Here is a 15,511-nt window from a genome sequence, read left to right as displayed (position 1 = left end):
AGATAAACTTTCTGATCACTGGGAGTCCGACCGCCAGGACTCCACCAATCACGAAGGTCCCTGAATGAATGCCCCAATGGTCATTGATGCGCACTACTGCCCCATTCATTTATTCGGGACTCCTCCAAATAGCCGAGCGCTTGAATTCAGGCTCTCTGGCATCACTGGAGATATTCAGCAAGTTTGAGGACCTCTATTCTTCTTTTTTTTTTTTCTTAAATCAAAAGATGGAGTCAACTTTTAGTATATATATTTACTGTTTAACATACTTATAAAAGTGAAGGATCACTACAGCTAAGGATATGCTTGCATGCTCTGGATCTGCAGCGCCGAATCCTGCTGTAGATTTGCTATAAATTTTTACCCTTTGCAATTCAAAGGCTGAAATCTACACTGAAAATCTGCAGCAAAAATTGATATCTTGCAGTTTTATAATCCACTTATGCATGGATTTAGTGTGGATTTTTTTCCACGATCTCATTTATTTTGCTCTGTCGAAGTAGCTTTGCTGGACAGGCAGATGGTCTCGGCACAGGAGTTCAAAGTTCTTCCTAAGGTCCGTTTTAGAGAAGTGTATGATCACACGTCCTGGGATGTTATGGATGACACTGCAACCATATGTCATCCAATATTTCATTTGTATTGGCTGTGTTTTTTTTCTACAGGGTAAATATGGATATGTATTTGCCCGACAGAAAATACCTAGGAATGCAAATATGGAGGCAAAAACAGACAAAAATAAATCATGCTTCACTTTTTAAAACATGGCTCTGGAAAATATGACCGCGTGAATCGATGCATACATTTACGTTATGTCCGTATTGCGGTGTGCCAAATACAGACCAGATGCAGAGTTAAAACCAGCCTAATTGAGTTCTTGTACTGACTGGTATTGGCGACAGAGCCCTCAGATAGAATGTTCAGCACACTGAGCAGTCTGTTGTAATTTATACAAACCTCACTTGGGAGAGCGTTACATGGACATGGCCGGTCACACAAGGCCACAATGAAGAGGGTCACCTGGGTAATTACCAAGACAGTTAGAACTACTGCTCCTATTTGGTTACAGAAGCTCAGTAAGGCCCAATGTCCACTGGCAGATTTTATTTCTTGAATCCGCAGCTCTAGCTGCCTATAGAGAAGCATTGGGCATCCACACTTCATTTAAGTCCTGCAGATTTGATTTTATCTGATTTGCGGATAATAAATCACAGCATGCTCCATTTTACTGCAGATCACGCTCCATTCATCTCTATGGAACTTGGGATTCACAGTGCATCTGCAAATACATTTAAATTCAACTTCACCTTTTGGTGTATACTGTCAATTCTCCGTTTTTCAAGATCACTGCTTGCTGTCATGAAAAGAGAGCCTTCAATCCTTGTTTACTTCTTCTGGATTCCAAGCCATCTTGGTTATCAGTGTCTTATAAGTAGCTGTACAGTTTTGTGTCCATCACATGATCAGCACTGATTTGTATTCCCTGGAAATAAATATTGAAAGGTCTTATTGTAAGACTGCAAACAGAGATCATAAAAGGCTGCAGAAATTGCTATAGAAAAAATGGTAAACTTTTCATTATGCAAACAGTAACCTTATTTTCTCAAACTGGAATACCCCTTTAAGGCCGCCGGCACACGAATGGATTTTTGCTGCAGAATCCGCAGCAGGCGTCTGCACAGTGGAACACAGCGTATACTGTCCATAGCATGATATGGGAAATCGATTCTTCCTGCAGACTCGTGGAAACCAATTGTAGTTTCCGTGAGCAGAGGAAAAATCGCATTATGCTCTATTTTTGCTCGGATATTGCGGACAGGTCGCGGATTCCACGTCATTGCCTAGCGATAATGCAGGAAAAATAAACATTTGAAGAAAAAAAAAATCCGTACTTTGCATGTCTGACGGTGGCTTGCAGATGAGGACTGCTGTTGTCGGGGTCGGAATTCGCTGCGGGTTCCTGTGTGCAGGCAGCCTTTAGGGGTCGTCTGATATATATAATATTTTTTATTTTTTTTAAATAACCAGTATCTCAAGATATATAATCAAGTTAAGGGCGAATTCACACATGTGTTCAGGGTTCAGGGTTTCCATCTCTCTGCTCCGTTTCAGGAGCAGAGAAACAGAAATAACACTGGAAGGGGGGGTGAGGGGAGGGTCCATTATTATTTTTTTTCTTACTGCATTAATTTGAATGGGATTTTAAGAGGAAAAAAAATAGAAAGGCAACTTTTTTGGGGGGATGGAAGGATAACCCTGCAGACTGCACAATTTTTTTTTTCTTTAAATCTCAATGAAATTGAGGGGAAAAAAACACCAGTTATTTTTAAATCTGTTAATTTCCATTTGTGTGCTCCAAAAACAAAGCGGAGAGATGGAAACCCTGAACAAGTGTGAATTCACCATGATGCTCGCCTCTCCCAGTTCCTTGCATCTCTCGCTGGCATGATGAGCTCTGTGATTGGCTGAAGCAGCCTGTAAACAATATGTCACAGTGGAGACCTTGAGCTGCCACACAGGAAATGCGGGGAGAGGTGAGTCTTGGGTGCCCCATGGTAGAAAACAAAGAAGCTATTACAAAAAATGTGGGACACCCCCTACAAGTATGTCTGCTTCTGCTTTGCCATTTATCTGTCCTGTCTTACAGGGAGTATACATTAGATGTGTACAGGCTATCATCCGTGGTCACACAGCATGACGCCAAAAAAGCTGGAGCAGAAGTGGTGAAACAAGTGGAGCATCCACTGCTCAGCGGGCTGCTGTACCCCGGATTACAGGTGGGAGCAGCCAGAAACAGATACTGGCATATAATTTGATCATGTGACCCCCTCTTCTCTAATCCTTTTATGTTTGCAGGCTCTGGATGAAGAATACTTGAAAGTTGATGCACAGTTTGGGGGTGTAGACCAGAGGAAAATTTTCACATTTGCTGAAAAGGTACAAAAAAAAAATCTGTTCATCTATAGTTATAGTATTTTATTGTAAAACTGCCCATACAATTAAGAGAAACATTGGCTAAAATTGAGGATTTTGGCTGATCCTTTGAAATTCATATGTGAACAACTGTTTGCGATAGTTGATGTCCGGTTGCAGCCTGCCAAAAAATGTGATCCGTCAGGTAAGGTGTGTGTTTGGTTTAAACTATGGTCAGCTGAAAATAGATGTTTATGGTGTGATTGGCCAATTATTTGTCAGGGTTTTAAAATCTGCAACCCATGTCAAATTTCACATGTGGATGTACACTAAGGGCTCAGTCTGTCAAGCGTCTTTTGCTGCGCATGTTATTTACATTTGCGATTCGCATCTATTAGAACCAATGCTTTTCAATGGCAGTGGTCACATGTCTGTTTTTTTACCTGCGCACAAAAATGCACACCGATAAATATAGGGCAGTGGATTTAAAAACGCAAATAACTGTGGCATTCAGTTTTTTTGGATGTGCAACACCTGGATGCTTTCACATCCAGGGGTTTTACTTTGTGGTCAATGGGGCCGGTGGTAGCAGCAGCGGCCCCATTTGCATACAGAGAAGATCGCAATCCTCTGTGACAGCTGTGGTCCAGGATTTCTTCATCTTCACAGGGAGTCCCCTTATCATTGAACACTGTGACAGCATTGTCCATGTCCAGTGACAAGGTGACTCCCTGCGGGGATAAAGAAATCCTCTGTCAGAGCTGTGGCAGAGGACAACAATATTCTCCCATTGAATTCAAAGGAGTCGGCGCTACATCCGGCTCCATTAAAAACAATAAAATGCTGGCAGCTGCCGCAGTAATTTTCGGGGAAGGGCTTTAAATATTAGCCCTTTGCTGAAAATCATCCCTAGAATGTGTAAAAAAAAATATATATACTTCCCTCTCCACCGCTGCCGGGCCTCAGGCACGTCCAGCCACGTCCTCTCCTGAACTGCTCTGAAGTGCTTTCAGCAGGTGGGATTTTAAATCCACGCCTGCTGAAAGGGCTGCCTCTGATTGGTCACAGTGCTCAGCCATTCAGAGGCAGCCCTTTCAGCAGGCGACTATTTTAAATCCCCGCCTGCTGAAAGCACCTCAGAGCAGTTCAGGAGATGATGCGGCTGGATGCGCCTGAGCCCCAACAGTGGCGGACAGATGAGTATGTTTGTTTTTTTTTTTACACATTCTAGGGATTATATTTAAAGCCCTTCCCCCTTTTAATGGGGCTGCAGAAGCGTCGGTCCCATTAAAAGCAATCGGAGAACATTGCGCTCCTATGCCACAGCTGTGACAGGGCAATTCTTCATCCTCGTGGGGAGACCCCTTGTCACTGGATACTGTGAAAATGCTGTCACAGTATTCCGTGATGAGGGGACTTCCCGCGGAGATGAAGAAATCCTCTGCCACAGCTGTGCTAGAGGATCACGATCTTCACTGTATGTTCTTAATGGGGTCGGCGCTGCTGCTGCCTTCCCCATTGACCACAAGGTGAAACCCCTGGATGAGACAGCATCCATGGGTTTCGCATCCAAGGAATCCCCTGTTGTTGCTGTCACAGCTGCAGCAGAGGATAGCGGGCACCGCACTTTATGTGCACATAAATGCAGCCAAGTGTGGTTTTTTTGTTTTTTTCTTCAGCGTGATGCCTTTTGCGCAAAAAAATGTGCATCAAACAAACGCCTGACTGACTGAGTCCTAAAGGTGTATGTCGCCTGGACTCACCAATTTCAATATTACTGGCTGACCATCTAATTTGTGTGTTGGTGTCCTGCCTCTCTGACAGCATATAACTGGGCCAGGCATGTTGAATAGGTCAGGAGTAGAGATGAGCGAGCACGCTCGGATAAGTCAGTTACTCGAGCGAGCCTTGCTGTTCTCGAGTAACTGCATTCTTGTCTGAGCGTGATCTGGTGGGCGGCTGGGGAGAGAGTGAGAAAGATCTTAAATCCTTAAGGCCTCATGTCCACGGGGAAAATCAGATCCGCTGCAGATTCTACATGTAGAATCTGCAGCGGGTCCCTCCTGCCCCGCGGACATGAGCGCCGAAAATAAGAATTTAAAAGTATTTACCATCCGGCGCGGGCGGAGAAGATCAGCTGTTCCTCACGGCCGGATCTTCATTTTCGGCCGGCGGATGAATTCCTGACGCCGGCGGCACGTCGCCGGCACGTCGCCGACGTGCCGCGCGCATGCGCCGGGCACATCCGCCGAGCCGAAGCAAGGAAGATGCGGCCGTGAGGAACAGCTGACCTTCCCCGCCCGCGCCGGATGGTAAATACTTTAAATTCCTATTTTAGGTCTCCCGCGGATCCGGACGGCTTCCATAGGCTTCAATAGAAGCCCGCGGGAGCCGTCCCCGCGGGAGACCCGCACGAAAATGGAGCATGGTCCGGATTTTTCCATGCTCCATTTTTTTTAAAATCCCTTTTATTGACGATCGGCGGGTATTTATCTACCCGCGGGTGGTCAATGCATCCCTATGGGATGCGGATCCGCATGTGGGAGATCCGCTGCGGATCTTAAATCATATTTTGCCCGTGGACATGAGCCCTTAAGGTACTATTTAGTATTTTTACATATTAAACCAGGTCCAAAATTCTTTGCTTATTCTTTTTATAATAATTATGCGTAGGGATCAGTTTTTTTTTCTTTTAGCTCTATCTCCATGGAGAGCTCTCTTCTCTAAGAAAATGAACTATGACGTTAATTGGAACGACTTTTAGGCCTTTTTAAGATATATAATATACAGTGTGCGTATATGGCCAAGGCTAAAAAAACAGAACATGATAGATGATAGGTGCACTTGAGGTTTTCAGATAATGTTGTGCTCATATGGTGTACCTTGTGTTCTGAGCCTTTCATATTTCTAAAGATTAATTCTCTGCCTCAAAGTCCTTGGATACAATGACATTTTATATATACATTATCCTTCCCATCATCTGCACCATGGATTAGGTAGATTTCCCTTATTGACTGACCTTAATGTCCTTATTTTCCAATAATCTCCTTAAATTACATAGGATTTCAGGCCAGGAACTTGGCTGTGGTACAGATTTTATGAAACAGAATATTTTTTGGAGGTTATCAAAGAATCATTTGCACTGTGTACAGATCTTAGTGGTTATATAGTCACTATTAAAAGACATTTAAATTCAGCTTAATCTACATTTTAATCTACTCTTACTATTTTGGTTGTACAGTGTTAAAGTTTCCAAACCACTTATACTCATCAACTAGCTTTTTAGTCTCGTTATTTCTGTAATATAATTGTATTTTAAAATGTTGTTGCTTTACCACTGTAAATCACACTTGATATGGCTGCCACTAAAGGTCTTGCTTCCAGCATTTTTTGCTTCAGTGTATTGGGGCCAGTATAGGAGCAAAATTCTCCTCATCAATCGCCATTATTTTTATGGCTTGGGGGGTGAACAACATTAACTTTTTCTGCAATGACTATCCCTTTCATGCAGCTCTTGCCTGGTATGGCCGCTACATAGATGACCTGTTATTCATTTGGTCTGGGGATGTGAAGGCCGTACCACAGCTAGAACTGTATTTCAATAACGACCCCTTTTGGGTTAAAATGTTCTTTTTTCTATCTCTTATCTAGTTCTCTCACTAACCAATTACATAGACTGATAAAACTATTCAATGCTTGATAAAACACAAATATCCATCATGGATGTTAAGCGGAGCCAAATCCATTGTAAACAATAGGGATAGATCTCTAAAGGTCCATTTACATTGGACGACTGTCGGGCAAACGATTCCTGACACTCGTCCCTGTGTTTCGTCGCTCCCGTGCTCCTGCACGGGAGCTAGCAGAGCTGTCTCGCTCATTGAGCGGCCAGCAGATTTCTCTATTCTTGCTCCCCCGCCTCTCTCTTGATTGAAATAACACAGCGGCCGTTCACTACTTAACGCCCGCTGGTTAAACTGAGCGATGAGCTGATCGCTGATCTTTTATGCTGCATAAACTATAAGCGATGAGCTCATCGTTCAGTTTAAACAGTGGCCGTTTAGTAGTGAACGGCTGCTGTGTGATTTTAATGGAGAGGGGTCGGGGAGCAAGAGTAGAGAAATCTCCTGCACTGCCCCACTCTCCTGCTGGCCCCTCCGTGAACCAACCTGCTCTGCTAGCTCCCGTGCAGGAGCACGGGAGTGAGGAAACACAGGGACGAGTGGCGGGCTTTCATCCCGTGTAAATGGACCTTTACATACACTTCCATGTGTTTAAAAAACAATAAATAAATCCAGTCCTCCTGTTGTAGTATTTTTCATTGCATTCAGTTGCAAATTTCAGGAAATAAATATTCCAGATAGTTAATATATACATGTTTTGCATATTGATCCTGTCTTTGCATCTATTCTCTATAACAGTCATAGCAATGTAGAAAACCTCAATTTTTGGCTCAATTATCATCATCCAGTCTGTTTTCTTAGCAAACTGGTCCATATTGATCCTGCATCATTTAAATGTTGCCATTCCAAATGTGGGTGGTGTTCAGTTATGCATATCTCAAAAATATTTCATGTATCACTGGCAATTGATTCAATATTAAACAATATTTCTCATTTGTATCTTGGGTGGACACTGAAAACTGTTAGCTCCTCCTACTAGCTATACTCTTCTTGCAGGCACCAAGCTAATTAATTATTTAGTTTGGTGCACTGTTTAAACGCCATGTCCGACTCCAGATTGGAAGACTTGAGAGGTATTCTTGTATCCTGACGCCACTGGAAGCTAGGGGTTTGACAGGGCTTGGATGAGGAACACCCCCTGTCACACCCCTAGCTCCCTATTGACTCAAGAGCTGAAGGTCCTACTACAGTGTATTTCTTCCAGAAGCGGTTGGTGCTCAGCTCCAGCGCTGTGACTGCAGGTACCTGCTTGTTTCTAGTCCACCAAAAAATATGTTTTATTCCTGGACCCTCCCTTTCAAGGTGATCGTCTAGATCTTCTGCATCGCCCTCCCAGTCCGTTCTTCCTGAACTGAGATGGCAATCTCCCTCCAGAGAAATTAGTCGATCAGAGGGTGATGAATCTCTTTTCAGATCTGGATGCAGAATAGGCTTCTAAAATTTCCACTATGGTGGATAGCCTGATAGTTGCCATAAGGGATACCTTTCAAGTCACAGATCAGACTCCTACTATATCAGCAGCATTTTTTTCATTTAGATGTCCAAAGCGTTCCCCAAAGGTGTTTTCGCCTCATGAAGAGTTTGAGGATGTTATGAACCAGGAATGGAGTATTCCCAATAAATTCTTCACTAAACCTCAGAGTGTAGATAGTATGTATCCTTTTCCAGAGGATTTCGTAAAAAAGTGGTCATCTTCACCAGCAGTAGATCGACCAATGTCCTGTTTTCCAAAACACACTACTCTCCCTATGGCTGACTCTTTGTCTGTCTTTTCAAGACATTTGTGATAGATGCCTATGTATTGACCCAAGTAAAGGCGAAAACCAGCCCTATTTTTACTAATTTGTTTATTGATTGTATGTTTCTTTTCAAACTGAGCAGGTGCATAATCTTCTTGTGCTATGACTTAGGCCCAATGTCCACGGGCGGGTTTCAATTATAAAATCCGCTTGAGTCTCCCGCAGCTCCAGAAGCCCATAAGGCTGCATTAGCATCCACAGGGCAAATAAATGCATGCGGATGTGATATATTTTTTTTGTGATTGTTTTTTTTTCCCACGGCGTGTTGGAAGGGGATGCAGGGGATGCGGTTGCACCCAGGCCCAGGAGCTTTAGGGGGCCCATAAGGGTTATAGTGGGTTCACTAGCGATTTGGCTCTGAATGCCTGAATCGTCCTAGGAAAGCAGAGGGGTGGGCATTCAGATACTACCTCGCTGCGAATTGGACCAGAGACAGTGCAATGCAGGAAGGGCAAGGAAGTGCAGAACATTGAACTACTGGCAGAATGCTAGGCTTGTTACACATCCTCTCCCTGAGAGCAGAAAAATGGGGAAGACTACCTAAAATCAGAACTTACAAAAATGAAACCGGGTGCAAACAGGAGCAAATGAGAACCCCATGTATTTTAGAAAACTTGTTAAACTTCGATATATAGCTGTGAATGGTTCTTTGGGCGCTGCTCAGCCAATCAATGCAGTGCTCGATGAACCAGTCACAGCCATCACTTTGTGGAAGTGGGATTTATGAACTGGCTGAGTCACAGCATTGATTGGCCAATTTGTAAATCCCACCACAACACAATGGCTCTGATTGGCTCATTGAGCGCTGCATTGATTGCTTCTCGAGTGCTGCTCAGCCAATCACAGCCATCGCATTGGTTCTCAAATATTGCTCAGCCAATCAATGCACTGCTCGATAAGCCAATCGAAGCAATCGCTTCCTGGAGGCGGGATTTATGAATCCTGTAATTAGAAAGCAATCTTCTGTGGGCAGCTGAGCACTGCAAGCAAGCATATTGGAGTTCCAGGAGGACACGGACTGAGCCTGCTAGGTAAGTTAAATAAGACCCAGTGCCTCTTTTGGGGCAGAATTTAATATAAGACAGGGTCTTATTTTTGGGGAAACGCGGTAACACCATTTGCTCAATGCTATCTCTTGTTAATTTGACCAGCAGACACTCACTCCTACAGTTACTTCCCTCATGCTTTAGAAATCATACCCCACAAATACAAAATCCTCACGTTTCCCCAAATTTTCTGATTAGAGCCTTAAACCTCAGTCTCAAAAGGTGTTGGTCTGGATAATCCCTTGAAGCTTGTACATGTACAGTGTCGTTGTCAGCACATGGGGTCCACACAGAAATATATATACAGCCAAGAATTGATGTGCATATACCCATTAAAATGACTTCCCATATGTGGCACTATTTTTAGCACTTCAACAGCTTTGCTATAATTTCACTTAGCAGGTGGCTACAGGATACACGCATACCAGAAATAGTCTACAAAATGTAATTTTTCTGACACATCAGTGGAGTTTCAATTTCTCATCATTTTCAATTTTTGCATCTTACTGTCAGTAATTGGAAACATTTTACTAGCAGATAAAAACCTGTCCCTATCACTTCCAGCTGAGACATGGTGGCTAGTTAAAGTCACTCTCCTGCCCCTGATTGGATAGTGTGTCCTATAAAATGAAAAATATTTTCTTTTTTCTATGCTGACACTAAGTTTAAGGGGGTTTTCTGAGCTTATTTTACCCCTTAACGACCAACGTTACGCCTTGTGACGGCCTGTATCGGCGGCCTATATATGAAGATAGATCGCGGGGCAACCTCTCTTCATACAGCACAGGCGTCAGCTGTTTATTACAGCTGACACCCGCAGGCAACAGCTGCAATTGGCCGCAGAGCCGATCGCGGTTATTCACACTTAAAATGCCACTGTCAATTCAGACAGCGGCATTTAAATCCCCCGAATGATGTTCGGGGGTCCCATATGGCCCTCCCACGTGAGATCGCAGGGAGCTGTACGGGTGTCATGGCAGCCGGGGGCCTTCTGAAAGGCCCCAGGGCTGCCTTAGCAGACTGCCTATCAAGCCGTCCCATTGGGATGACATTACATCTTACTGCAGGAAAGATCAAAGCATCGCTAGTTGTGGTCCACCAGGGGGGCTAAAAAAAAAAGTTTAAATTGCCCCGCTTTTGCCATATCTATAATAAAAAAAAAAAATCTAAATCCCAAAACAAAAATACATATTTGGTATTGCCGCAGCCGTAAAAGTCCGATCTAAGTAGCGCATTATTGCGGTGAACGTCGTCCAAAAAAATAAAGAACGCCAGAAATGCACTTTTTCAGTCTCCCTGTCTCCCAGAAAAAATGGAATCAAAAGCGATCAAAAAGTCGAATGTATTTCAAAATGGTACCAATGTAAACTACAGGACGTCCCACAAAAGATGAGCCCTCGCACAACTACATTGACATAAAAATTAAGTTACTGCGCGCAGAAGATGGCGGCAGAAAACCATTAAAAAAAATTAAATGTGTTTTTAAAAAAAAAGTATTACAGCAAAAATTATACAAGTTTGGTATCGTAGTAATCGCACTGACCCTTAGAATAAAGTTATCATGTCATTTTTTTGTTGCAGTTTGTGCGCCGTAGAAACAAGACGCACTGAAAAATGACGGAATGTATTTTTTTTTTCCATTTTACTCCACTTAGAATTTATTTTAAGTACATTATATTAAATAGCAACATTGAAAAATACAACTCACCCCACAAAAAGCAAGCCCTCATACAGCGACGTCGATGAATAAATAAAGGAGTTACGATTTTTTAAAAGGTGGGAGGAAAAAACGAAAATGGGGGGGGGGGGGGAGGGGGAGGAAGGGCCACCTCATTAAGGTGTTAAAGATGAAAGAAAGAAAACTGCACTCTCCTCTAAAATGCCGGAAGCTGCCGCACGTGTCACATGCTCTTTATTGTTCACGTGATTACTGCAGCCGATCAGAGACTTAAAAGCTCATATGTCATTCCTGAACACGTGACAGCGGAGGCAAGTGATTGGCTGCAGTGTGCACATAAACGATGAATAGCACATGACTGTTGCAGGCACTTCTGGCACCGGGTCTGAGCTGCAGCGAGACATTTCGGGTGGTGTTACACGGGCAATAAAATCGTGCGATGCAAGAGTGAGTAAACGCAGAATTATGAAACCTATGATTTTAAATGGTTTCCTTCATATTTGCGATGTTTTCACTCATGCGATGTTGCAAGAAAAAAAAATTGCGGCATGCCCTATCTTTCTATGTTTTTTTTTCTTTCTTATTTTTATATTGCCCATGTTTCTCTATGGATCATCCTTTTCTTCACATCACAAAGCACGAACTTGTGATCTTGTGATTTTCGTGCAATCCTTTTTTTAAAATTTGAAAGTCCTATTGACTAAAAAAATCGCTGCAAAATCACGCAAAAAAAACCAAACTGCCGCTCAAAAGTCACGGGAAAAAATATGCGATTTAGCCGCAATTTTCTCAAAATTATATTGCAATTGTCCGTGTGAAACTAGCCTCAGGAGGTTAGTACAGTTTATCTGTTCTTTCTCTTGGCCACTTATCTGCCCCCTGAGAATGTTTAACTTGTCCTGAAAGACCTCTCTAATTGCTTAACTCCACCTCACTATGTCCAGATGCTCATACTCCTACATGTCTCTACAGTCATTAACCTGCGTCTGTCTGCTAAATGGAAAAGACACTATGACCACCCCACATTCTGCAGGGATGTTTCAGACTTCTGATACTGGCATCATATTGCCTATGCTAAAAACCATTGAAATCCTGTTATCACGTAGTGCAGTCCCATTAAAGGGGTTGTCAAGCTTTAAACTATTGGTGGCCTATCCGGGGGATAGGCCACCAGTAGTAGGTTAGCAAAGGTTTTCCACCTGGGGCCCGTGCAGATCAGCTGTTTGCTGGGATGGTGCGCTTGTGCATGGAGCGGATTTCTGCTGAAGGCGGACAGCTCTGTTCCCATTGCAATATATTAAATTAATGAATTCTTCAGGCCATTACAGTTATGTCCAAACCAAATTTAAATACCTTAAAAGGTGCTGTGAACGTTTTCTTTGAATTTATTTTTTCTTCATAGCATGCACTGTGCGTGTTTTAAATAATGTACTATTTTCTTGCTCGTCACTACAAACCCAGCGATACTACTTGTATGACTTATTTTTTAAAATAGTAAAGGGAAAAAGGTGGGGTTTTGGCTCCCCCCATCCCCCCGCTCGCCTATAGAAATTGTGTCATGCCCTAATTTGGCTGTGGTTTTTCTGAGATAAACCATCATTAATGATAGGTTCATTGTGGAAAATCGCAGTGACTTTAGCGTTATCCCGCAGGCGGCCTAAGTTTCACATTTCACTCATTTGTCCATAGAACGTTTTTACAGCAGTATTGTGGAACATTCAGGCGGTCTCTGACAAATTTGAGATGGGCCACAATGCTTGTCTTTCTTTCGAACAGCAACAGCTCTGTTATTGGTGTCCCTCTACGAACACCATTCTTCAGTATTTTACTAATCATGAATACCTGAAGAGTCTTCTGTAGGTCTTTGGTTGTCACTAGAGATGAGCGAGCGTACTCGGATAAGCACTACTCGCTCGAGTAATTTGCTTTATCCGAGTATCGCTGTGCTCGTCCCTGAAGATTCGGGTGCTGGCACGGAGCGGGGAGCTGCAGGGGAGAGCGGGGAGGAACGGAGGGGAGATCTTTCTCTCCTTCTCTCCCGCCCGCTCTCCCCTGCTCCCCGCTGCGACTCGCCTGTCAGCCGCAGCGGCACCCGAATCTTTAGACCCGAGCACAGCGATACTCGGATAAAGCCAATTACTTGAGCGAGTAGTGCTTATCCGAGTACGCTCGCTCATCTCTAGTTGTCACCCTTGTGTTCTTTTTTTACTTCTTGCAGGATTGCCCGTTGTGGTGTTGGAGAGATCTGAACAGGATGCTGACTAGTTAATTTGTTCGAATGAAGAAATGATACGGCAGCATCCAGGTTGCAAAAAGTAAATTGTCAAACTTTATTCTCTCGTGACATGAAAACAGCGACGTTTTGACCGGATGGTCTTTTTTAAGCTTGAAAAAGACCATCCGGTCAAAACATGGCTGTTTTCATGTCACAGGAGAATAAAGTTTGCTAATTTACTTTTTGCAACCTGGATGCTGCCGTATCATTTCTTCATTTGGACTCTATTTGGGAACGGGTTCCGGTTCCTGACGGTTGTATATATTATGTATTGCGTATTTGGTCCGGCAACGGAGTGGCGAGGAAGAGTGCTTCTGGTGATCGACTGCATATACCTAGTTAATTTGTGGACTGATTGCTGTACACTCAGGTTTTTATCAATGATTTTGTAGCCTCTTCCAGTTTAATATGGCTCTATAATGCATCTTCTCAGGTCGTCTGAAAGTTGTTTGCATTAAGGCATGTTTTATCATACAAGATCTCACTTCATAGAATGCGGGTGCCGCTTCTTTCTTGAAGCCGACAACCGCCTGCAACAGCTCTGATAAGTCATGCCGCTCATCAGAGCTATTAACCCTTTAAATGCCCCAACTGATGTTCATGGGACCCACACTGCTCCTTGCGATGAGATCGCAGGTTGCCATGTGGGTGTCATGGGAACCCGGGGGGCCTTCTGAAATGCCCCAGTGCTGTCATTTTTGCGGCATGGCTTGATAGAATGCCTGTCAGATTGCGGTATAATTTAATGTTTTGGCATTACATCATACTGCAGGAGCGATCAAAGCATCGCAAAATCTTGTCCCCTATGGGGCTACAAAAAGAAAAAATGGGTTTAAAAACGTTTTACTAAATATTTAATCCTAAAAATAAAAAGTAATAAGTTTGAAAAAGAGCTCTTTTGCCATATTTATAATAAAATCTAAATAATAAAACAAAAATATATATTTGGTATTGCTGCGTAAAAGTCCGATCTATCAAAGTAATGCTTTATATACTCCGCACGGTGAACGTTGTCAGAAATTATAAAGACCGCCAGATTGCGCTTTTTTGGTCACCCCCGTAACCAAGAAAAAATGTGATAAGTGATCAAACAGTCGTATGTAGTAATGAATGGTACCAACGGAAACAAAAGTATCGGCTGTATCCCGCTGTGAATTCCTGATAACTGATCGCTGATCTTTCAGCATGCTGAAAGATCAGCGATGGCTTAACGGAAACTGCATGATGTCAGTGCAGATAGACAACGATTATTGCTCAAAAGATGGCTTTGAGCGATTTTTGAACGAAAATCGTGTTTAAAAGCCTTTTGAATTGATTCACTGGTAGATCTTCTGAATCCGAAGTTTTGCCTTTCAAGTTTCAGTCTGTATTTTGGCTGACTTCCAAGTTTTTCCTCCTGATAAGTCCAATCATTTACTTTTTAGTAAAGTAGTTTTTTTCCCCTTTCTTTGTTTTTCCTTTTCAAGGCCAAATTCTTGAAATCTTGAAACAGCCTGTAACCCTCTGAGGCTCGAATCACAGGGGCAGTTTATGGAGCCAGAGCTGGGAGTTGATCCGAACACAATGCAAAGGATATATAGCGCTGAAGGTCATCTTGCACACAGCAATTTCTAGAAAATGCTTTTAGTAGTGCTGTTTCTGGCATTTTTTTTTCTTCTCTGCCACGTCCATTGTAGCAAAAAAAATGCTGTGGGCCGCTTTTACCTCTTGGGCAAAGGGAAATATAAAATGCACTGCAAACAGTGTCTTTTTTAAATTTCTTTTTATCCGTTTAGCATTTTTTGAGTCAGCGATGTGTTTTTTTTTTTTTTTTTTTTTTTAATTCTCTATCACAACAGCTTAGGTTTTCTCACTTGCTGAGCTGGCAAGTCACCACTAACCACACACTGAAATAGATGTATAAGGGCTCCTGCCCATGGACAAGAGTTGCATGGAAATCTGTTCATTCACATGATTGATTTTCCTTTTTTTTTTCATTTGGACGAGGGGTCCGAATTTGAAAAACTGCTTTCAGTCCTGGTTTCGTGCAAGGCTCTCACAAGAATGGGATATATAATATACGGTATCTGTGCGAAGTGAGATGCACCTAATAACTGGTGCAACTTGCATAGCCCATG

At 42.9% G+C, this 15,511-nt stretch overlaps 1 protein-coding gene across 1 annotated transcript in view; it reads left to right on the top strand.

Annotated features, from left to right (window-relative positions):
• YARS1 (tyrosyl-tRNA synthetase 1) overlaps positions 1-15,511 on the top strand; it is a 42,783-nt gene that overhangs the window by 6,207 nt on the left and 21,065 nt on the right. Inside the window, exons 5-6 of the mRNA XM_066573811.1 lie at positions 2,648-2,777; positions 2,857-2,937. Of these exons, the coding sequence (XP_066429908.1) occupies positions 2,648-2,777; positions 2,857-2,937 (211 nt within the window). The remainder of the gene's footprint in view (positions 1-2,647; positions 2,778-2,856; positions 2,938-15,511) is intronic.

The sequence above is a fragment of the Eleutherodactylus coqui genome, chromosome 1 (assembly GCF_035609145.1).
Source record: "Eleutherodactylus coqui strain aEleCoq1 chromosome 1, aEleCoq1.hap1, whole genome shotgun sequence".
Classification (NCBI taxonomy): domain Eukaryota; kingdom Metazoa; phylum Chordata; class Amphibia; order Anura; family Eleutherodactylidae; genus Eleutherodactylus; species Eleutherodactylus coqui.
This window is presented reverse-complemented; position numbering and strand designations above follow the sequence as displayed.